At 33.9% G+C, this 24406-nt stretch overlaps 1 protein-coding gene across 1 annotated transcript; it reads right to left on the bottom strand.

Moving 5' to 3' along the window:
- Positions 1–1892: 1892 nt before the first annotated feature.
- LOC140448229 (uncharacterized) lies at positions 1893–24239 on the bottom strand. Its single transcript, XM_072541335.1, has 5 exons — positions 24111–24239; positions 19895–20169; positions 16363–16569; positions 7492–7682; positions 1893–2432 (listed from the first exon to the last, which is right to left on the bottom strand). Exons 2-5 carry the CDS (start codon positions 20109–20111, stop codon positions 2277–2279), a joined length of 771 nt encoding a protein of 256 aa, XP_072397436.1. The 5' UTR covers positions 20112–20169; positions 24111–24239; the 3' UTR covers positions 1893–2276.
- Positions 24240–24406: the final 167 nt, after the last annotated feature.

Raw genomic sequence — 24406 nt, 5'->3', positions numbered from 1 at the left:
TTCTTCAGAATCTAAGGAATCTTAAACTCCAATGTTAATTATTACCGGTTCCAGCATTGCATCAGTCATATTATCCAAATTCCACATTTTATTTTCTTCCTTGTGAGCATGACTAACAGCATTTTTCCAATTTTCTGGAGTTACTTTTGATAAGGAATGTTCTAATAATTGTTGTAAGTCTTCTAATTTAAAAGTTTTGTTGTTGCGTCCGACTTCACCCTTTACTTGAGACCATATATTTTCTATCGGATTCAGATCACAGTGGTATGGGGGTAAACGTAAAATAATTACAAAACGGTTTAATGCCATTTCATCAATTATATATTTTTTATAAGCTGCTTTATGTTGTACAATAGGTAATAATTCCTTTTTTGTCGAATTATCCTTGTACTCAATTGCATGTTTATCCAACCATTCGATTATCTCTCCTTTTTTCCATGCCGTTGTTGGCAATTTTTCTGCTAGTCTTGAATGGTAACTAACATTATCCATGACTATGACAGAATTTTTTGGAATTAAATCCAACATTTGCTCAAAATATTCTTCAAAAACGTCAGCAGTCATTTCCTCGTGGTAATCTTTGGTTGATTTTGAGGCAAAACTTAATAATCCACCATTGACAAAACCGTATTCGTTTCCAATATGGGTTATTATGAGTCTGCGTCCTTTTCCAAAGGGAATATTGTTTATTCCAATAGATACACCTTCGATGAATGCCTGACGGGAACTTTTCACATTTGTATCAACCCATAGATATGGTACAGTATGACCTTCATTTAGCCAAGTCTCGTCCAAATAAAAAATTGTTTTCCCTTCTCTCGGTACTTTTTAATAGTTCTTAGATAATCTCGTCTCCAACATACAAAGTGATCTTTTTCAATTAAAACGGATTTTCTTCTATTCTTTTGCCAACGAAATCCCATCTCTCTCAATAGTCCCCATAATTTCTTGTTGCTTTTGATTGGTAACTCTTCGTTTTCTATAATTAATGTTTGGATTTTGTCCAATGTTGGAAATTCTTTGTTAAAAAAAATGAGTGGACGCTGCGTCTTATCATGTTTTTATGTATTTCTTCAATTTCCAAGGGTTGACTCCCTCCACTCTTCTTGGGAGATGAAACAGTTCCTCCTTTTTTTTCTTTTAGAAATCTATAAATTGTTGCTTCTCCAACCCCTGTCATATTTGAACACATGTTAACGATTTCACGAACATTACTTAAAGGGCGTTGATGTACAAGTGCATCGTGTACATTTAATATTATATTTTTCTCTCTTAGACTGAAGGCACCTTTAAAACTACACTTAACCGGGATAAAACCTGTTGTCGACGTCATTTTTAAATACAAATAACAAAATATCAACACCAAAAACGTAGGTAGGTAAGACATGAACAATGTACATCTACAAACTAAATGGAAGATGCAAACAATTTCTAATTTATATTATTGGCATAAGCTGTAATGTGGCATAAAAACTACTTAAACTGTCATTAGTGAAGCCTTATCAGTAATTCCAGGTAATCGTTCAAAGAAGGTATTCTTTTTGTGTCAGACGATAACTTGTATAGAAAACAATAATCACCTTTAAATTACTGTTTACATTAATTTATTTCGTGAAACATTGAATTCTCTCGTTAATCACCCATGTATAATTAACAATAATCGTGTGGCATATATACCGACATTTTTTACGCACAAAAAAGGTATAGTAAGATTAGTGGACACTTATTTTACAAAAAATTTTTTAAAAGATAATGAATTGTTGACGGCATCTTAAAATATTAATTTTTTTTATTTATTTCAAAACAAGTATAGGGTGACGCCTATGGTTTTTTGACCTCTTGAGGATTTGCATATATAATGTGCTATCAATATGATGGAAAAGGACTATAATTCTAAAGATGATTGGATATGAAGACAACACACGAACACAAATGGATTTTGCTCGATTATTTCATGACACATTTCCAAAACAGCCTTTTCAAGAAACAGTTAGTAAAATATATAAGCAATTATTTTCACAAATTGTTAAAAAAAAAATTTCTATCATTTGAATTCCGCACATAGCGAAATTATCATTTCTTATAATAGTTCGAAGAGATTAAAACAAAAAATAAAACCATTTTGTGAAAGTGTCTACACCACAGATCCAGATAATTTATTTTTCATAGTCTACATACTCGACATATCATAATGTACATAAAACAAACCATAACCGAATTCCCTAACAACATTCTGAGCAACAATATACAAAAGAGACCAACAAAAAATTCGTGTCTCACGTGTCTGTGCCGGAACTGTTGGTGTCTTGAACGTCGGGCTGCGTGTCGTCCAAAAGGAGTTGCTGTTGTTTCAAAACCGCAAGACGTTGATGAGTTAATTCGAGATGATGCTTACGCCACTTAATCCGGCGGTTTTGGAACCACACTTTCACCTGTAAGTCAAGACATGTTTGTTAATGAGACTGTTAGCGGTTTGTAAAGGAGAAGGGTGGGACTTAGTTCTGATTGTTTGAGTGATTGTTTAGGGATTTAAATAAAGGGTATTAGGGGGCGACGGATTACAATTGCTACTGAGAAATTTGAGACAACATTATTGTGAGTTTCCAAATTCACGCAAGAAATAATAACTTTGCTAACCGATACAAATTTTTATTTAAAAATTATACCGGGTGGTCGGCTATATCTCAGGAAAAGATTAAAATACAGGACCAGCATAAAAAAGTTTATATTAAAAGTGACCTCAGGGTAATTCTACTTGCATTATGCAAAGTTGGTCAGGCGACCCCTCTTAATTTTAAAGGCGTATTCTATATTAAACAGCGGGGAAGACAGAATATGTACAGAACTTATAAAATACGGTGGGGAGACACTATACAAACAGATTTATGAACTAATACAAAATTATATGAAGCAAAGAAATAATGCCTGAAGAATGAAAGAAGGGAATTATGGTGACAATCCCAAAACAAGGAGACCATAGAATATGCAAAAACTAACGAGCAATTAATTTACTGAATGTAACATGAAGCAATGACTGGTATAATTAGAGAAAGACTAACAATATACAGGGTGAGTTATGAGGAACTTTACATACTTCTACCATATGTAGAGTCCCTCAGGGGGCATATCATGTGGCCACTAAAAAATGTCAACTCCTCTTCTTTATTAATTAACAGGGTGATTTGTGTAATTGACCATTTATTTCATTTTACTCTAGTGTTTATACGGCTCATTTGATTTTTTTAATTTTTGCATGATACAGTACACTACTATCAAGCATTCGACTGGTATTAGCTAAACTAAAAAATTCCAGGACTGGCTTTGGAAAAATTAATTTAGGGATTCGTATTAAATATTACACCCTGTATAATTTTTTTTTAAAATGCAATAAGTGATTTTCAAACTACATAAATAGCCAATGAAAACGACATATGCGACAATGTTGTCGCACTTTTATTAAATTTTTAGTGAACAATCAAATCTTACCAAAAATAGAACAACCATAATGAAGTATCAAATTATAAGGTATTAATTTAAACAAATGTTATAAATTTCAAACATTTTAATTAAAATGAGTTCCTACAACATAATCTAATACGTAGAAAATTAACATCTTTACTGTCACTTTGTATTATCTCTACGATAGAATCAATTGTTTTTCAATTTTAAATTTTTACTCATAGATTGGGGCATTATTTTCGATAAATAATACCTAAATTAAATTGATTAAAAAGTCAAACCTCTTGTATGTGTTAGTTTTTGTTGATTGTAAATGATTAAAATTTTATGTCAAATAATAATACATTGCATCAACTGTACTAAATAAAAATAAATCTAAAAAAGTTTAAAATGAAGGTTGGCGTTGACCGTTTGACGTTTCTTGATATTTTATACCCATTGTCATTATTGTCATTATCAATTGTTATTTATGTGTACAAGAATACATATTTCTTCTGTCATATCTACGTTAAGTACATTGTGTTAGTTTTGGTAGAACTTTTGTTACTTTCGTTCAAAATGCCACATCAGTTTTCGACCACAGAATATGCAGACATAATATTTGTTTATGGATTCTGTAATGGGAATGGTAGGGCTGCTAGTAGAGAATATCGCAGGAGATTTCCTAATCGTCGAACTCCCAGTCATCCAACATTTGGGTCAGTTTTTAATTATTTGCGAGAAAATGGCACTTTTCCTAGTGGAACAACAGAGCGACATGTAGATGAAGCGCAGGAAGATGACATTATGGACGCCGTTACTATAAACCCTACAATAAGCACTAGACAAGTAAGTCGAGAACTCAATGTTACTCAATCAAAAGTAAGTAGAGTCTTACAAAAAAAATAATCTATACCCATATCACATTCAAATGGTTCAGCGACTACATGCTGGAGATGAGATCGATAGGTTGGAATTTTGTAGATGGAATAACAATAATCGACCAACGCTATACAGGACACTATTTACAGATGAAGCCCAATTTACCAGAGACGGGATAAATAATTCACGAAATTCACATGTGTGGGCAGAAGAAAATCCCCATGCTATTCGAGAACGTCGTTCTCAGTCAAGGTTTTCGGTTAACGTGTGGATTGGTGTCATAAATAACCAATTAGTAGGTCCTCACTTTTTTGATAATCCTTTAACAGGGCAGGTCTATTTGAACTTTCTACAAAATATTTTGCCGAATTTGCTTGCCAACGCGAACGTTGCTATCCGAGGGATGTATTTTCAGCATGATGGGGCACCCCCACACTTTTTACTGGCAGTGAGACAACATCTCAATAATGTTTATGGCAACAGTTGGATAGGACGTGCAGGTCCTATTTCGTGGCCTTCAAGATCCCCTGATTTCAATCCCGTTGATTACCATATTTGGGGACGATTGAAGCAACTAGTTTACGCAGTAAATATTAATAACCGACAACAATTAATTGATAGAATTATACATTGTTGTAATACTATTAGAAACGATCCCCAGAGTATCCGTAATTCAATACGTCAATTAACAATTCGGCAACAAAAATGTGTACAGGCTGCAGGGTTCCATTTCGAAAATCTATTTTGAATTATTTTTATTTTGTTACCATTATTGTATCTTTTCCAGTTCTAATTTATGGGTTTATCATAACTATGTACATATTTTTAGTTTTTTTAAATTGTTCTTCGTTATTGTTAGTAGTTACTGTTTTTTGTTGTGCAGTGACTCAGTTTATCATTTCAATTAAAATGTTTTAAATTTATAACATTTGTTTAAATTAATTACCTTATAATTTGATACTTCATTATGGTTGTTCTATTTTTGGTAAGATTTGATCGTTCACTAAAAATTTAATAAAAGTGCGACAACATTGTCGCATATGTCGTTTTCATTGGCTATTTATGTAGTTTGAAAATCACTTATTGCATTTTAAAAAAAATATATACAGGGTGTAATATTTAATACGAATCCCTAAATTAATTTTTCCAAAGCCAGTCCTGGAATTTTTTAGTTTAGCTAATACCAGTCGAATGCTTGATAGTAGTGTACTGTATCATGCAAAAATTAAAAAAATCAAATGAGCCGTATAAACACTACAGTAAAATGAAATAAATGGTCAATTACACAAATCACCCTGTTAATTAATAAAGAAGAGGAGTTGACATTTTTTAGTAGCCACATGATATGCTCCCTGAGGGACTCTACATATGGTAGAAGTATGTAAAGTTCCTCATGACTCACCCTGTATATCTATCCATTTTTTCCTTGGTCTGTATCAGATGAACTAGCATTTAGAAATTTTCAGATCTTTTTTAAAATATTCTATACATGTATTGTAGATTTTAAATTCCAATAAAGTAATAAAAAATGACATGTTTTGTAAAGTAATTAACTAAAACATCTTAAAAGTGCGTTCTTTTTCTTTATTGGTTTATAGTTATGTCCAATAATATTGTAACCTTACTCACACACCTTCAAAAAACCGTAAAGTCAGTTATTTTACCATGCCTTCGCCTTCGTTATTATTGGTTTTACTAGAACAAACAATCCAACCCACACATACCGGCTCTCGAATCAAAACTCTAGAAATAAAAACTAGTTTCAATAGAACGATTAAAAAAACCGGGTCTCGTATATTTATTTGGGTAATTTGGGTGTTGTTTTACCTAGCTCGTGTAAAGAAACAGGTTGTGATTGGACTATTTTTGCATTGTAATGACTGGATTTTAAATGGAACAGGTTGAAATGTAGATTTTTATACTACCTGTCAATATTGGGATTAATTTTGTTGAAGGAAATCAGGTAGTTACCATATAAACGAGTTTCTAGGAACAAAATGTGTTGTAGAGTTAAATATAATATTTTATGGGACGTTTGTGATAGTTTTTATATTATGGAAGATAAAATTATTAATCGCTTTTTGCGTCAATACCTAGGGTAAAAGTGTGATACTGAAACAGTTGATATTTGAAATTAGTTTTTGATATAGTAATTCTTGTATCTATGGTTTAGGATTCATTCAGAATAATTAAGTGTAGTGTGTTTATATTAAAAAAATATTTCAAATAAAAAAATTCTAGTTATGGGTACCTATGGGGATAGTTGCCCTTAGGGATAAATCAAAGCATATATTTATAATCAATAAGTTTTATTTCTATAATTAGCAATGGCACATCACACTTGTTTGTAATAGTTACACTAATTTGGTGGGATGTTTTATTATAATAAGTATAAAGATTTTCTTGACGAATTATGAAAATTCTAAGTACAATCTAAGTGTTTGAAAAACATTGAATAAGAAAAGGCATGTTTCTCCCTCTTTTTTCTATTTCTTACTATTTTGCAGCAATGGTAACAAATTAAGGGCATAGGCGCAAAATGTCACTTTGCACAATGATTAGTCACATATCTAATCAATATATTTGAAAAATTTAAACACATAATGAAAGATTACATTATCACCGAGGGCCGAAAGTCCCTGAAAACCTCTATAAGGTTTATTTTAATAAGTTACAGGGGTGAAAAAAAAAAGAGAAAATTTAGTGTGACTTTTAATTTTAAATATTTCATTCAAAAGAAACTTTTGGTTATTCTAAGAGACTTTCGGCCCTCGGTAATAATGCAATCTTTCATTCTGCGTTTAAATTTTTCAAAAAAACTTATTAGTTTTCTCAGGATTCGAAAAAAATGAATACATTTAAAACGCATTGAACATTTTGACAGGCGACATTTTGCGCCTATGGCCTTAAAGCATTTTTATAGAAATTTCAATTGTTGATGTTAATGTGCTAATGAATTTTATTCAGATTATTTCATAATTATTTTGTTTGTTTTTGCAAAATTTTGTGCCCATAAACCGTTTATTTTGACCTTTCTGTCGTATTTATAATCCAATATTTATTCATAACCAAAAACTGAAAATTTTTGGACCTATACATGTCTCCAACGAAACAGAAAATATAATAATATAGTAAAAGTTGAGTGTACATGTCCATAATTTAAAAACTTACTTGGGCTTCTGTGAGCTGGAGCGTATGTGCCAAATAGAGTCTTTCGGGTCCGACCATATATTGCTGTCTCTCGAACTCCGCCTCGAGACGTTCCAGCTGTTCGGGAGTGAAAATCGTCCTCACTCGTTTACTCTTACAGCTCTTTTTGCTCGGCATCACCCCCTGCGACATGTGCTTGAGCGGGTTACGAACTGAAACAAAATTAAAACGTTGGAAAAATCGAAAAGGGGTTATTTTTTTATAGATGTTTCAGTAAAAGATGTAACATCGGGGAGCTTTCTAGAGAGAAGATTTAAAAATCCTCTTATAACTCCCAAAAGGGAGTTGTTTTTTTTTAATACTATTTAAGAAGGTCAATGTCAATTTCAACTAACTTTTAAAGTTTTTTTTTCACATCTAATAAAGAAACTTCATATTTTACGTTGTTTTAATGGAATGGAATTTGGCAAGTCTCTTTCTTCTGGCCTCTATCGTTGGTAAACATTTCGTGACGTTATGAAATTCAATCATCATCATCATCAGTGGCGTTACAGCCCTTTATGAGCCAAAGCCTTCTTCAGAACAATCCTCCATTTTCCCCTGTCTCTGTCAACTCTTCTCCATGCTCTAATTCCGATAAATTTCAAATCATTTTCTAGGTTGTCTTGGTACCTAAGTCTCGGTCTTCCTCTTCTTCGTTGTCCGATCGGCCCTCTTCGGTCAAAAACTTCTCTGACTATGGTATCTTTCTCTCGTCTGATTACATGACCTATCCATCTGAGGCGTGCTACCTTAATGAATTTTACAACGTCAGGTTCTCCAAATCTTCTATACAACTCAAAATTGTAACACCTGCGCCACAAACCTTGTTCTTTTATGCCTCCATATATTCGTCTTAGTGTTTTTCGCACAAAACGTTTAAGCAATTCTTGGTCATTCTGTGTTAGTGTCCAAGTTTCTGAACCATATGTTAGCACTGGTCTTATTAGTGTTTTGTATACAGTCAGTTTAATTTTTCTAGGCATTTTTGAGGCCATCTGTCTTCTTAAGCCATAGTAAAACTTATTGGCGAGCACTATTCTTCTTTTGATTTCTTCACTGACGTTGTTATCTTTGGTTAGCAGCGACCCTAAGTATACGAAGGTGTCAATACCTTCCAGTTCTAGGTCATCAATTATTATTCGTGTAGGTATCGGGTTGCTTGACCTAGTGCAACACATATATTTGGTCTTTTGAACATTTATATTTAGTCCCATTCTGTGTGCAGATGCTGTTAACGACCGAAATGCTTCAGTCAGAGATTCTGTGGACCTGCTTATGATGTCTATGTCATCTGCGTATCCGACAATTTGTACTGATTTGTTAAAGATAGTATCATTCGTAGTAATCTGCGACTCTCGAATTATTTTTTCTAATGCCAGGTTAAATAAGAGATACGATAGTCCATCACCCTGTCTTAGTCAATTTTTGCAATGAAAGGGTCTTGAAAGATCGTTTTGGATTTTTACCATGCTCTCTGCACCTGTGAGTGTAAGTTCAGTTAACCGGACAAGATCAAACGGAATGCGAAATTCTACCATAGCAAGTAGAAGTTTATTTCTATTAACGGAGTCGTATGCGGCTTTGAAGTCAACAAATATGTGGTGGGTGTCGAGGCCGAACTCTAGGGTTTTTTCAAGGATCTGCCTTACTGTAAATATCTGGTTCGTTGTTGATTTATTAGGACGGAAACCGCACTGATATCCTCCCACTATAATTTGTTCGGCGTAGGGGAAGAGTCTTTTGTACAATACGTTGGACAACACTTTATATGCCATATTGAGTAGAGTGATGCCTCTATAGTGGAAGGCACTTATAGGAAATGCCAGAACAATGACATAAAAATTATTATTGGCGATCTTAATGCTAAAGTTGGGCAAGAGACAACCTACAGACCCACTATTGGTGAACATAGTATACATATGCATACGTCCATGATTTGACAACTGTGACAATTCTTGGAGATTTCTTTTGAAACACCACCTTTTTTGTCTTTACATCAAACCAAATGACACGAGCATTTTCTGCGCAATGAATTAATTTTGTTTTTAACACAACAACTGAAGTTACAAGACCTTTATTACCTATTACCTATTAATTCTGCATCTAATTGCCGTTAAGAAATCAGAACATTGCTATTAATATGATATTTACAAAACTATTTGCACATTACATGCAGAACAAAACAACACAGCTATAATAAAATAATTTGTGGTATAAAGATATTTAAAAAATGGTACAAAAGCGATATTGTAAACACGTTATAAAGGTAGAACTAAAGGCAAAAAATGAAATTTGAGATGGTGCTCCTCCTCCATCTTTTATTTTTTAAATAGAATATAGTAACAAATTTCCAGAAAGAACATGAAAAGTTTTCTTTCTCTTGTTCTTCCAGCGCATGTGCGAATATTTGTTTAAAGTGTTACTTAACAACGGAGACAACATGGATCCTGGTCTCACTCCGGTATCTATCGAGGTATTATTGTCTTTATCAGAGCGAATTGTCTCAAATCGTATAAGTATATTAAATTGTACTCTATTAAACGTTTTTCTTTAGTCGACAAAGCAAGTATAAGTATTATACAGGGTGTTTCAAAAAGATATGTCATAAATGATGTCATGCTTTTTTCATTAACCTTTAAAAAATTACGTGCAACTAAATAAATGGCTTAAATGAATGAACAAGTAAAAAAATGTTTATAACCTCTATAAATATGATATTACAATAAATGTTCAAAATGACCCTCATTTTCTTCAATACACATTCGGTATCGTTTTAATAAAGAAAACCAAATGCGCTGAAAAATCATATTTTTCTGACGAAATTAATTTGCAGCTTCAATTAATCTAACCCTCAATTGTTTTCGTCCTCTATTGTTACAGAATACACTTTCTCTTTCATAGATCCCCAAAAGCAAAAGTCCATGGGGTTAAGACCTGGACTTCTGGGTGGCCAAGAAGTGCGTCACGACCCCTTCCAATCTACCGACCAGGATACTGCCTGCAAAGGTATTCCCGGACTTCATTACTGTAATGCGGTGGAGCGCCATCTTGTAGAAACCACATGTTTTGCCTTATTGCAATATTCACTTCTAAATACTCTTGTAAATCGTTTGCCAAGAACTGCAAATAATTATCACCATTTAAATTGTTGGGAAGAAATACTGGGCCTATTAGATTGTTAGATTGTCGAACTTCGAAAGTCCTTTGGTGATTAGTCGGTTTTTTGGCGTTAGGATTTTCGTCGGCCCAAATGTGCTCGTTATGATGGTTTGTTATTCCATTTCTACTGAAGGTAGCCTCGTCGGTAAACAAAATATTTCTAATAAAATTAACATTTCGAGTATTTTCCATTAACAACCAATCGCAAAATCCAATCCTTTTAGAATAATCTTTAACCAATAACTCTTGAACCGTTCTTCTTCTTCTTCTCGTGCCACTCCTAGCGGAGATTGGAAATCATCATGGCCACTGCGACTTTGTTAGCAGCGCGCCTAAAAAGTTCAATCGAACTACACTCGAACCATTCACGTAGATTACGAAGCCACGATATTTTTCTTCTTCCCACACTTCTTTTGCCCTTAATTTTGCCCTGCATGATATTTCTTAAAAGTTCGTACTTTTCACCTCTCACAATGTGCCCCAAGTATTCCATCTTTCTAGTTTTTATCTCATTTAGAATTTCGCATCTTTTGTCTAAAGTTTGGAGTACTTGCGTGTTAGTGACGCGGTCCATCCATGATATTCTGAGAATGCGCCTATAGCACCACATCTCGAAAGCTTCGATGTTTTTTGTGGTCAACTGTTTTAGTGTCCAAGCCTCTACTCCATACAACAGGGTAGAAAAGACATAACACCGCAGCATTCGTATTCGTAACTTTATGTTGATATCACGATTGCAAAAGAGTTTGCGCATTCTATTAAAGACTGATCTAGCGATTTCTATTCTACATCTAATCTCTTTTGTTTGATCAGTATCGTCTGTGATCCAAGCACCTAGATATTTATAACAGGACACACGCTCAATCGTTGTATTGTCTATTACAAGATTAGCTATGATGTTCTTTGATTTCGTGATTACCATAAATTTAGTTTTTTTCAAATTAATTTTCAAGCCGTAACTGTTACAGTATATATTGAGACTTTGAACGAGATGTTGTAGTTCTACTAGCGTTCCCGTTAGGAGAACCGTATCGTCAGCATACCTTATATTGTTGATCGTCTCACCATTTATTATCAGACCAAGATCTTCTTCCTCGAGTGCTTGTTCACAGATAGCTTCACTATACAGATTAAATAAAAGTGGCGACAAGATGCATCCCTGCCGGACTCCTCGACGGATTTGAATTTCTTCTGTTAGCCTACCCTCAACCTTCACATTTGCTGTTTGATTCCAATATAGGTTGCATATAATTCGAATATCTCGGCTGTCTATATTTTTCTTTATTAGAATTTGTCTTAGTGGTTCATGTTGTACTTTGTCAAAGGCCTTTTCGAAATCAATAAAGCAGGTGTAAATTTCTTGGTTCATGTCTAAGCATCTCTGTGAGAGAACGTTCATTGCAAACAGAGCCTCCCTTGTACCTAGCCCTTTTCTGAATCCCTTGAACCGTTGTTAAGTGATAAAGTTTAAGTAGGTGATCCTTCAAACGCCTTTAAATCCTTACGCTAGAAACATTTAGTTGAGCAGCTATTACCCTTGTACTTGTTTCAGGGACTTCTTCCCCCTCTCCAAAATGTCTTCATCAATTGTATCCATTATTGGACGACCACTATTGCCAGCAACTTGCGGTTGAAATGTACCCGTTTGGAATGTCCTGTTTGTAATTATTGTATCCGTAGAAACTAATTGTAATTTTATTTCCAACTAGGAAAAAACTAGTTTTCCGAAAAAGTGATAAGAGGCAAAAAAGTTTTAAAAATAATGTATTAAACTAATGATGCCACAAAATTCATTTGATTTGAACGTACTCAAAAGTTTGGGGGGATTTAGGACTGCACACCCCCTTAAAATTTTTCTGTGCGCTTAGATTTTGTTGTTTCTTTTGTATGAAAAATGCTTACAGAACAAGAGAGTAACGTATCCATTTTTATTACAAAATGTCAAGTAGTTTAGGAGATAATGCAAAAAACAATTTTTATTTTCTAACTTCAAAGGGCGGTAACTTTTTTTGTGTACACTTTTGTACTAAGGTAAGTTGAATTCAATCTATTTATTTTTGTCCCCGGAATGCGTGATTTAATTTATGACAGACAGTTTTGAAACACCCTGTATGATAGTGGTACTTTCTTTCTATTAACTTCCTCTTTTAATAATTTGAGATCTATCAAATTCTCTATTTTTGATGTCCTGAAAAATCAATTATGTCCTGCGTAATTGTTTTTTTAACTGAAGCTTTAGATGTGGTGAAAATAAGTATTTCCCTTCATTTAACAACTTATTTTATTGCCTTAACCCTTCATCAAGTTACCTTGTCTTATATTACGAAAGTTGGTTAAATCTATAAGCTTCGTTGACTTCTGTAAGATAATACACGCCAAAACTGCCTTTTGTATTTCTTTTATACGTAGCTGAATAAATATATTAAGTGACCAAACTACAATAGAAATCTTCCTATGATTATTTGTTGTTTGTTTTTGAGGAAGTAGGTATTATTTTACAAGTAATAGAATATTTCAACGAACTGAGTCGTTATCGCCAATGTTTTTACGTTGTTAAGATGTAAAATCTTTAATAACAGGAATTAAGAATATTTCGAGCACGTGTAAATATCTCTAATAAAAAAATTATTTGATAAAGAAAAAATTGTTTGTTTTCCATTTTTTACCCACCATTATAAATTATACCTATTGACCAATAAAGGTGAAACGCAGGAAAAAGTAAAACCAAAGATTAATAAGAATTTTGCGAAAATAGTCGAAGACACTATTAGAGGCATAGAAGAACAGTGGAACGAAATGAAGACATTTATTACCATAATTGCGCATTAATATCTAAAATCAAAAAGAGAAAAGAAGCAATAATGGATGACAGATAAAATATTGCAGATGATGGAAGAGCGAAGAAAATTAAGAAGTAGAAATGACAACGAATACAAAAAGTTGCATAAGACTAAAGGAGATAAAAGGAGCAAAAGAAGCATGGCTGACGGAGAAATGTACGAAATGACGATTTCCTTATGCACAAAAAAATTAAAGAGGTACAGAATACCAGAAAACAACGCAATACAGGCATAGTTGTAGATATTGAAGGCCATATTTGGACTACCGTTGAAGATAAATTCCAAAGATGGCATTCTTTCTTTAACTCGCGCGTATGTACACCAATTTAGAAGAACACCTGAGTGAAGTTCAATTTGGATTCGTAGGAGGACTCGGAACGAGGGAAGCACTTTTTAGTTTGAAAGTTCTAATACAGAGAGCCAGGGATATCAACTGCGACGTGTATGCATGTTTCATTGATTTCGAGAAGGCATTTGATAGTCCCACATATGAAACTAATCGATATCATAAAAACATCAGGACTCGATGGTAAGGATATAAGACTGATCTCAAACTTATATCTCCAACAAAAAGCAACAGTCCTTGTCTTTGTGTATTACCGAGCAGCCTTATTGCTCCCACTTGCTGCTTCTTTGTCCACCACGTCTCCGAGCCATAGGTTATCATGAGTCTAATAACCAAAGAGTCATTTTGGGGTCCTCAATTCTTATCGCACATTCTTCTACATCTGCCCACGGACATAGTAGCTTTCTGTGTGGTTTTCAGAATGTGAGTATTCCATGTAAGCCTATGATCAAAATATACCTCAAGGTATTTTGTTTCTTTGGCAAATGAAATCTCTGTTTTTCCCAGCACCGGTGGTTTTAGACCTTGTAGTGCTGTTTTTTTGGGAAGTTGATTATTTCTGTTTTCTGAGTATTGACTATCAGTCTCTCTTGTTTACACCAGTCGTCAACTATATTTAGGGCTGCTTGCATTTTCTCAGGCACTACCTTAACAAACCTGCCCCTGACAACGATTGCTATATTGTCAGCATATCCTAGACAATAACACCTTCTGTGGACAGATTTCTGAGAAGATCATCTACCAAGGTTGCTCAAAGTAGAGGGGACAAATATCCTCCTTGTGGACAGCCTCCACCTACTTTTGTTTTGATGGTTGCTTTACCCAAAGTGGACATTACTGTCCTTTTCTCCAGGAATGCCCTTATCCAACTGCATATTACCGCAGATGCGCCTTATCTACTCATAGCTCCGATCAAAGAGCTGGTGGTAACATTATTAAATGCCCCTTCTATATCTAAAAAAGCGGCCATTGCTATCTCTTTGTCTTCCATTGACTTTGAGATAAGCCTGTTTAGATCATCCAACGCAGAGTCCGTAGATTTACCAGGTTGGTATGCATATTGACGATTGCTTAGAGGATTATCTTTTAGCACTTCGTCTCTAATGTACCTATCAAGAAGCCTTTCCAGCGTTTTTAATAGAAAAGAAGATAGGCTTATCGGTCTATATGACTAATGTGTTATGTCTGATACTTTACCTACCTTAGGCAAGTATATGACTTTAACCTTTTGCCATATTTCCGGTACGACCCCCCATGCTAAACTGGCTTTGAGGAGCTTGCATAGGTGTGGTATCAATACCTTTAATCCCATATGCAAGAGTATTGGATGTATGCCATCTGTCCCTGGATACTTATATGGCCGAAACTTATTAATAGCCCATCTAATTTCCTGCATTAAATAACCACTTATAGGAATTCTTCTTTACATTAGTTTCTTAATCAAAATTTCGATGGCTCTTTCTGTTATTTCTAATACTACATCCCTTCATTCAGTAACTTCATTCTTCTTAATTGCTCTTACAGTTGATTCGCCTAAATTAAAATGTTTTCCAATTGGCGTAGATCCTTCTCCTTTTCCTAAGCGATCTAAAATTGCAATTTTCGTTTCCAACCAAATTTGATGTTTTCTTCTCCATTGAGCCAAATAAAATCTTAAAATAAGAAATAAAAAAAATTTGACTTACGATATTGAGATGGCCAAAACCTCTTCTATTGAAAAATAAAACTTTACTGACACTCACTTGAAATCTTTCAATCCGAAAACTATGCTGCTTATTATACTGCAACTTGGAATCTTGGCAAAATTTTTAACAACTTATTATAAAACAAAGCGTTGCTAAGAGAAAAATCATTTTAAAACAATAACAGGTCATACCTTTCAATGCGAAACTCACAATGATGTAATAGGGACATCATGTAACAAGGGAATCCCCGAATTGCAAACGGTCACTTTACTGACACATCTGGATGTGAATAGTTAATATTTAATTATAATAGTTAATAATAGAAATTTTTGGATGAAATACAATACACACAACTTTAAAATGGCATACTGTATATCTTTTTTTTGTTTAAATAATGTATCTTTAATATTTTTTGACACAAATAGCTAACTTAAAGAGCAAAGAAGTTAAGTGCAAGTTTACGTCACATATGTGGCGTCCTCTATAAGCTACATCAAAGTATGCATCAAAGTATAATTTCTCATACTAAACAGGCTTAAGTTATAAATGTTTAGGCATAAATGTACAAAAACATAAAAGTTATCAGCGAAAAATAAAATTTTAAATTTCAATACAATGTATCTTTCCTAATATCAACGTTTTATAAAGGCAAGTTGGCAAGTGTACAATCTACTGTTTCTTTTTGTACAATTACTTAAGGACCTCCCAGTATATGCTAAAAATATTTACTAAATAATAATTTATCGACCTCGAACAGTATCATTTGATTAGAATTACATCTAAATCTCACCATCAAACCACAGCTCTCAGACATACTCACTGTTGTGCCTAGCCGGGGGGCATCCCTGACCCACGGCCGAGGGATTCGTGGGTGCGAAGTGCCCCCCAGGAGGGGCTGTGCCGGGAACTCCAGTGACGTGTACCGGAAGTTGTAACCTGGTGCAACTGGAAATAAGCCCACTGCTTCGGTCACCTCCCGTCGATAGGTTCACGACACTTAGATCCGTAGCGGAACCTACAGGATTACCTGAAATTCAAATAGGGTATCATATTTTTGTTGCTAGATATCGATTTTATGGAGACTACTAAATATCTATCTGAATTTGCCCTGAAATTTTTATTTTTTTTTACTTTGGTAGTAGATTTTAAGTCATAGCAGTCTGTCGTAGTGTTTAAAACAACTTATAACAGTTATTGTGGATTTCGCGTTTCAGTCTTCGGTTTGGTTATGGCCGCATAAGATTCTTTATTAGATTTCTACCTTGATTTTTTAACTGTGTCTGATTTCGAAAGTTTTTATTTGAAGATGCATTTGTAGTGATTAGGAGAACTTTTGATTTATATCTCTCTACAGTCGGTTCACAATTTGTTGATAGCTCACTACAAGTTTAACCCTAATTAGAAAACTGAAATACAGAGAGGATAGGTAATACGATATAATAGTAAAAACCAACCTAAAACTGACGGTTTAAGACGTTTTCGACTAACCCACCTTATATCTGAAGGAATACAATACCTTATAATCCTATTACGGGGGTATTTTGAATGGTTAGAGATGAACGACCAGTGTCGTAGAGTATATGATTGAAACATTTATTTGAACTAAATAAATATATTTTTTAAATTGTACTTATGTAAATTGTATTTTTTAATAAAACTTTATTCAAAAATAAAAAGTTTTTTGCCATTTGTAAAAGATACATTTATTTAATTAAGGAAAAAGGCGCCAAATGTCGCCTGGCAAAATTTCCAATGTGTTTTAAATGTATCCATTATTTTCGAATCCGTAGAAAACTAATAAATATTTTTGAAAAATTTAAACGCAGAATGGAAGATTACATTATTACTCAGGGCAGAAAGTCCCTGAAAACTTCCTACAATGGTTATTTTAATATGTTATGTAACAGGGGTGAAAATAAAAGAGAAAATATAGTATAATTTTTAATTGAAAATATTGCATGCAAAAGAAACTTTTTATTTATTCTAAAAAATATTTCATTCTGCCTTTAAATTTTTCAAAAATGCTGTTTAGTTTTCTCAGGATTTGAAAAAAAATGGATACATTTAAAACATTGAACATTTTGACAGGCGACATTTTGCGCCTTTCCCCTTTAATACCTTACGATTACAACTATTATTACTTACCTTATATAATTACGATTAGGAAACTATTCAAATTCAAAATAAATAGGATCAACTTCGGAATCCGAGTCATCTTAAGGGTTAATAATTAGCGGTTGTGTCTCTACGGTCGCATCAATTATGTTATCAAGATCTCACATTTTTTGTTCTTCTTCACATGTTGTAAAGACTCGTATAACAATTCACGTACAGCTTGTATTTTATATAACGTATTTTTTCTAGCCACATAACTTTTCATTTGTGCTCAAATGGGTTCAATTGGATTTATTTCGCAGTGGTAGGGTGGAAGTCTAAGGACTGTAATGTTTCGCCTTTCCGCCATTTTGTCAACTACGTATACCTTGAACTTAGATTTGTGTTGCCGGGCAATTTTTAGAAGTTCTGCTTTTACCATTCCATCTTCGTAAGGCAGATACTTATTCCGCAGCCAGTCAAGAATATCCTGTTTCTTCCACGCAGTCGTTGGAAGTCTTTCTACTAGTCGTGAACGATAAGGTGCATTATCTAATACTATAATTCAATTTGGTTGTATGTGTTCAATCATCTGCTCAAAATACTCTTCGAAAACATCAGCTGTCATCTTCTCGTGATAGTCTTTTGTGCTTTTGGACTGAAATTCCAACAAACCATGCTTAACAAATCCTTTTTCACTGCCAATGCGAGAAATTATTAATCTACTGCCTTTACCAGAAGGTGGGGAGATACCAGTAGACCAACCTTCCATAAAGGCTTGCCTGGAGCTTAATATATTTTTATCTGACCAAATTTTTTTTAGAGTATGACCTGAGTTTACCCACGTTTCATCCTGGTAGAAGATGGGCCTTCCTTCAGCCCGGAATTTTCGTATGGATCTTAGATAATTTCTTCTCCAACATATTATCTCCTCCCGGTCAATCAAAAGTGATTTTCGGTCTGATTTCTTCCACCGAAAATTTATTTCTTTTAAAACTTGCCACAATTTAGTTCGTCCGATATGAGACAAATCCGGGTCGTCTCTAACTTCTTGTAAAATTTTGTTTAGGTTTGGTATTTCTTTTTTGAAAAAAAATCCATGAATTTTCCTTCGAATACCATTTTTGGCAAATTCATCAATTTCAATAGGCTTTTTCTCTCTCTTTAAGTGTTCGTTTGTGTTTGGGTTAGCTATACCGTGTTTTTTTCTTTCTGATAGGAACCTATATATAGTTGACTCTCCTACGCCAGTCATGTTGGCACAACTTTCGACTATGTTGCGAACAGTTTGTGGGATTCTGAGAAACCAGAGCATCGTGAACATTCAGGACAATAGTCTTCTCTCTTGGTGAATAGACAGACTTACTGACTGTACGCAATAGTACCGGTGTAAAACTTAATGATGTGGATGATGAAGCTATCACAAACAATCCAACAAAACGAGCACGAGCGAAAGGTACGTATATGTTCGTAGGTATATGGAATAAAAAATCACTCACGCACTGCATATAATTCGCAAAAGAAATATTCGAGACGCTAATTACTGCCGTAGACGCGGACACACCGACGAGCCGTAAATTACATGCGATCAAAAACGTACTAAACAAAAAAATTGTTTTCGTTCGTAATAACTTCACCCTTTTAAGTTAAGTTTCGAATTTAAACTGAACAAACGAGGCACGTGGCCAAAGCATATCCATTATATTATTAAAAATCTGGGGAATTCCATCCTAATTATCTTGCAACGAATAGTACCCTCGGATATGAATTCCAGGTTTTCTAGTAAAGTGATTAAACGCGAAGATTAGTATTGAAATATCCAAAGAGATAAGGTATTCTTATTTACAAAATTGTTAATGGTTAAATTCTTATTTTTATTAATATAATATAATTACATAACATTAGCCGTGAAAGTTTTAATTGTTTTTTTGCTAAATATATTAGTATTAAAATATTATTAATATTATATATATAACAGTATTAAAAAATATTATATTATTATTTAATGAATAAACACCTCAGGAACGCCTATGGTTTACGACCGTTTTATGATTTTGAGGCACATTTCGTGCTCTCAGCAATTTATGAACGGATAATAGTGTATTTATTCCCCTTTTTTATTTGTATAAATTGTTACAATTAAATTTATATAAATATCAGATTCGTCAAAGTTGCTTAGGTTAAATAGTTTATCTTTAAAAAAAGTCTTAAAACACTTTTGACTATTTAAAAAAACAATGTTAACTATCCGAACTTACCTAAATGTTTATTATCGTTTTTAAGTCCTAAAATGGCTGCTATCGTAAAGGACTTATTGCTGGCAGAAGAGTTACTCCTACATCTGGCGTCCTCGTCTTGGGAAAGATCGTCGCATAGGTTCTGTGTTTGGTGATCATTGTCGTTCGAACGATCCTCGAGCTGGTGATAACTAAGAAAGTGACTTAAAGACGTCGAATAGTTGTAGTGGTGTAACATGCTAAGACCTAAAGTGCGGTAATCTGGTTGTAAAGGATCCAATTACATCATTGAAAAACTGGAACAAAAATAAAAGAGTGTTAAAATAGTTATCTAATTAGTTACGTGTTACAATCATAAAGTACTAAATAAAGGGTTTTTAGAAATGCATTTTTCATCATCGTCATCAAAGTTTTGCAATTTCTGGTGATTATGGTTAAACCCAGAGAGATTTGAACAATCTATTCTGAGGTGATGTGGATTATACTATCTGTATGTTTTTGTTCCTGCCGTGACTCTTTTCCATTTCATCTTTCTTTGTATGGGACTTTCTAGTCCTTGCTATTCATTGCTCTTCATTCATTGCATAGTGACCTCCAGTTCGTTATCCTTCTCAGCATACCTATACATAGCCGTCTTAGTATAGGTCCAATTAATTCTAAGTGAAGGGACTTTATGTTTTTGATCAAGTTTTTCACCTTTAATTTTTGTTCAATTTTGGTATTTCTTTTCATTCCTTTTTCTTATAGGTACCTTTCTTCATAAGTCCATACACTGAAATGCTGTTGGATCAAAGAAGACAAATGAGAAGCAATAACAATGCAGACAGTCACACTCTAAGAGAAATGAATAAAATTATTTCGAAGGCGACATTTAAAACCCAGAAGAGGATGGAATTGTAATAGAAGCTATCGAAAATGGAGGAGGTAGGCTATTAAATAAATTAAGGAAACTGTTTAATCTATGTTTGCAGCAAAGAGAGGTGCCCAAAGAATGAAACAATGCATAAAATCTAATTCTATCTAATCTATCTCCTTATTTGCATAACAAAGGAGATAGAATGAACCTAGAAAACTATTAGCCTCTTAAACCACATATACAAGCTCTTGACTAGGTTAGTGAGATCAAGATTCGAGCAAAATATAGCTTTCTACCAACCGAGAGAGCAGGCAGGAATCCGTTCCCGAGAGAGCGGGACCGAATAAGAAACGAAGATCTGCGAAGAAGGACGAGTATTGCGAATGTTGTGAAACGCATACCGGAACTAAGATGGAACTGGGCAAGCCATGTAGCGAGAATGAACGACTCACCATGGGCGAGCAAAATTACAAATTGGAGACCAAGAGCAGACAAATATAGTAGAGGAAGACCGCCTACACGTTGGGCTGACGACATCAGGCGTATCACCAAAAATTGCCAACAAAGAGCACAAAATCGTAAAGAATGGAGAAGTTTAAGGTAGGCCTATGTCCAGCAGTGGACGTGATAAATCAAGGCTGGATAATGATGATACTTTTTTTACATTGGGCGCAAATAAAAATAGGAATTAAAATAACTGTTTTAATTAGAATAGAAAAAGAATGCGATAGGCAGTCTTTCGCCAGATGTTTGTACTCTGCAGTATATTTGCTTATCTTCCTCTTCTATAGAGGTGTGAACAATTTAAATTCAAACGCACATACCATTAATGAAATGCAGCAAACCAATTATAGATAGCAAAATTCACGTCCTACAATAACAATTTGGATGACTTCATTTACCTGCTTAACTATGTCTTAGCGAAGATTATTAGAGAGTGGGCAACAACCTTGCCTCCAAGTTCTGGAATGCAAATTGGACACAAAAGAAAGGGTATGAAAGTTAACTGCTCAGCTTTTGCCGATGACCTGGTTCTTTTGACTAACAATGTCACTGAAGAAAAAGTTCATTTGTCCAGTCTTCAATCAATTGCCACAAAAACTGGCCTAAAAATAGCATTTTTTTTTCAAATTACATGTCTCGGCTGCTGTGGCCATTGACACGAGGAACTGTATTACAGAAAACAATAAATTAAGTTACATTGATATCTAAAAAAAAAAGAAAATAAAAAACTAGCGGATGAATACAAAGTTGAAATATAGATAGGTGAAACAATAATTGCAACAGGTGATATAATTTACAGTTTTTAAGGAACTCTATCACATTAGACATATTGTTTTTGGAATTTAAGATATCACATAAACTTCCGTGGATACCATGTTTGATCCGTGCTGCTGCGTACTGGTTACATTCCACAAGTATAATGGTGTACACTTAGACGGGAGTTGCAATATTGGCAGTTTGGAGGTTCTTCGGGAACCATCAGATATCCGTGGGTTAGCCGCGTGTGCCCAATTCTGAACCTTCTAATGATAGTCTTCGATTTTCTTTCCGTAGTAAAAATTCTAGGTCCTAAAATGTTTGGTTGGATGGACTTTAGTTGGGTAGTGCACCTGTTCCATTGATTTTGTCACATTGAGGTAGACAACTTTTTAATTTCAATTATTATATCTTGAAACATTTGGACTTTTTCATCTGTAAGGTCAGAGCGACGTGCTTCATTTGCTGCGTGGTCAACATTCTCATTTCCTTTAATACCAACATGTGAAGGATTCCATATCATCGAAACCGAAGTGTTTGATTTAGCAACTGCTGTACATCTTTCGTGGATCTCATTAATTAAGGATTTGATGTGTAGATTTTTCTAATCAAATTTATGGATGATAATGAATATGTGCAGATTGCTAAGTTTTTGGTACCCTGCATTGGAACCTCTAGAGCTTTAAGTATAGCGTAGAGTTCTGCTGTAAATATACTGGTCATCTTGGGTAGTATATACATTGCTAGTCTGTTATTTGTGGAAGTAACAACACATCCGACACTTTCTTCATCTTTAGATGTATCTGTGAATATTATATTATCAAACTTGCCTCTATTAATTATATCGTTAAAAGTTTGTTTCATGAGTATCGTGAAAGTTTCCATCTTCTTATATCTGCACAAATTTACGTTAAAGTCAAGTAATATTTTAGCCAAGGTGGAGTGTTGGTCTGAATAATGGGGGTGGTAATATTTAGGTCAATATTTTCTAAGAGTGGCAATAGAAACTGTAGTGATGAATTGGCAGTAGCTCTACTGTGTACTCCTGTTAATTGAAAATTTTTAATAAGTTGGAAAGATATATTATTTGGGTTTGCAGAAACCTTAGCAAAATAGGAGTTTAGTAGACGTTGTTTTCTAATATTTAGAGGGGGTTCACACGATTCGACATATATGCTTTCTGTAGGGCTAGATATGAAGGCTCCAAGGCATATTCTTAATGAAGTGTTTTGAATTGTATCTAGTGATTTTAAATAAGTTTTAGAGGCAGACATATATAATATCGATCCGTAGTCTAACTTAGATCTTATTAGGGCTCTGTATAAACTTGATAGGACTTCTTCTTCGGCTCCCCATTGTCGATTGGCTAGTGATTTTAAGAGATTTATATTTTTTGAGGCACTGGCTTTAGTTTTTTCTATATGTCTCTTCCATGTTAATTTTTTGTCGAAAATTACCCCTAAAAATTTGTGATTTTCAACTACTTGTAGTGGATGCTCTTTTAATTTAATGAGTGGAAGAGTTTGTTTGTATTTTTTGCTAAAGTTAATCACTTTAGACTTTGTAGGCAAGAAGCTGAAACCAATTTTGTTAGACCAGTACTATTATTTACTGAATCCAATAGAATTATTGTGGTCTCAATTAAAAAGTAATGTAAGGAAAAATAATAATTTTCTAAATCATTTTCGACTGTTGTAGATTTAATTAAGACCTAATCTAATAATATTACAGCAGATAATTGGAAAAATGTATAGAGCATGTCAAAAAACTTAAAAGAAAAATACTTACAGTTCCAAAACATTATAAATAGAGTAGTTATAGATTTAAACGATAGCGATGATAGTGATACCGATTTAAATGTAGACGATAGTAAAGTTTAAAATTATTTTTTTGTATTTTTTCACTATGGTAAATATATATTTTAATATAAAAAAGTATTACTTATATCTATTTTTCTTTTACTTTATGGGACTGCCGTAATTTTGATAAAATATATCAATATATAAGTCCGACCATGTATACAACTATACCTAGAAGATTAAATCCGAAATATTTGCAACGAACAGTACTGTAGATAAAATCAATAATTTCTGTTATTCATATAATAGATTAATAAATTACCTGGTAAAATTAAAAAATCTCGTCAAAGTAGAAGAATTATTGTCACTATCCCGTCACAACCGTCTTAACGAACTGCCCCAGCACCTGTCACTAGCCCACTAAATACAAATACCAACTCTATTAGCACAAATGAAGATGAAGACACCTCAGAAACAGTCTGTGCTATAATATAACTGACAGATAGGCCCAAGGTGCAGTTCGTTTCCCGGCTCATCTTCCATCAACCCCCCACCGTTCGGCGGGAGACCGCAGAGTGAGGGGTGGGGCCAACGGAAGCACACACCCCCTGTGATTTT

Source organism: Diabrotica undecimpunctata, chromosome 8, assembly GCF_040954645.1.
Source record: "Diabrotica undecimpunctata isolate CICGRU chromosome 8, icDiaUnde3, whole genome shotgun sequence".
Classification (NCBI taxonomy): domain Eukaryota; kingdom Metazoa; phylum Arthropoda; class Insecta; order Coleoptera; family Chrysomelidae; genus Diabrotica; species Diabrotica undecimpunctata.
This window is presented reverse-complemented; position numbering and strand designations above follow the sequence as displayed.

Bases quoted from the DNA above. Each gene is read 5' to 3' on its own strand.
- LOC140448229 (XM_072541335.1), bottom strand. From the start codon at position 20,111: ATGTTACACCACTACAACTATTCGACGTCTTTAAGTCACTTTCTTAGT. The intron at 7,683-16,362 runs GTGAGTATGTCT...ATTTTGTTTCAG, and splicing joins CCCCCCGGCTAGGCACAACA to TTCGTAACCCGCTCAAGCAC. The intron at 2,433-7,491 runs GTAAGTTTTTAA...CTTGACTTACAG, and splicing joins TCCAGCTCACAGAAGCCCAA to GTGAAAGTGTGGTTCCAAAA.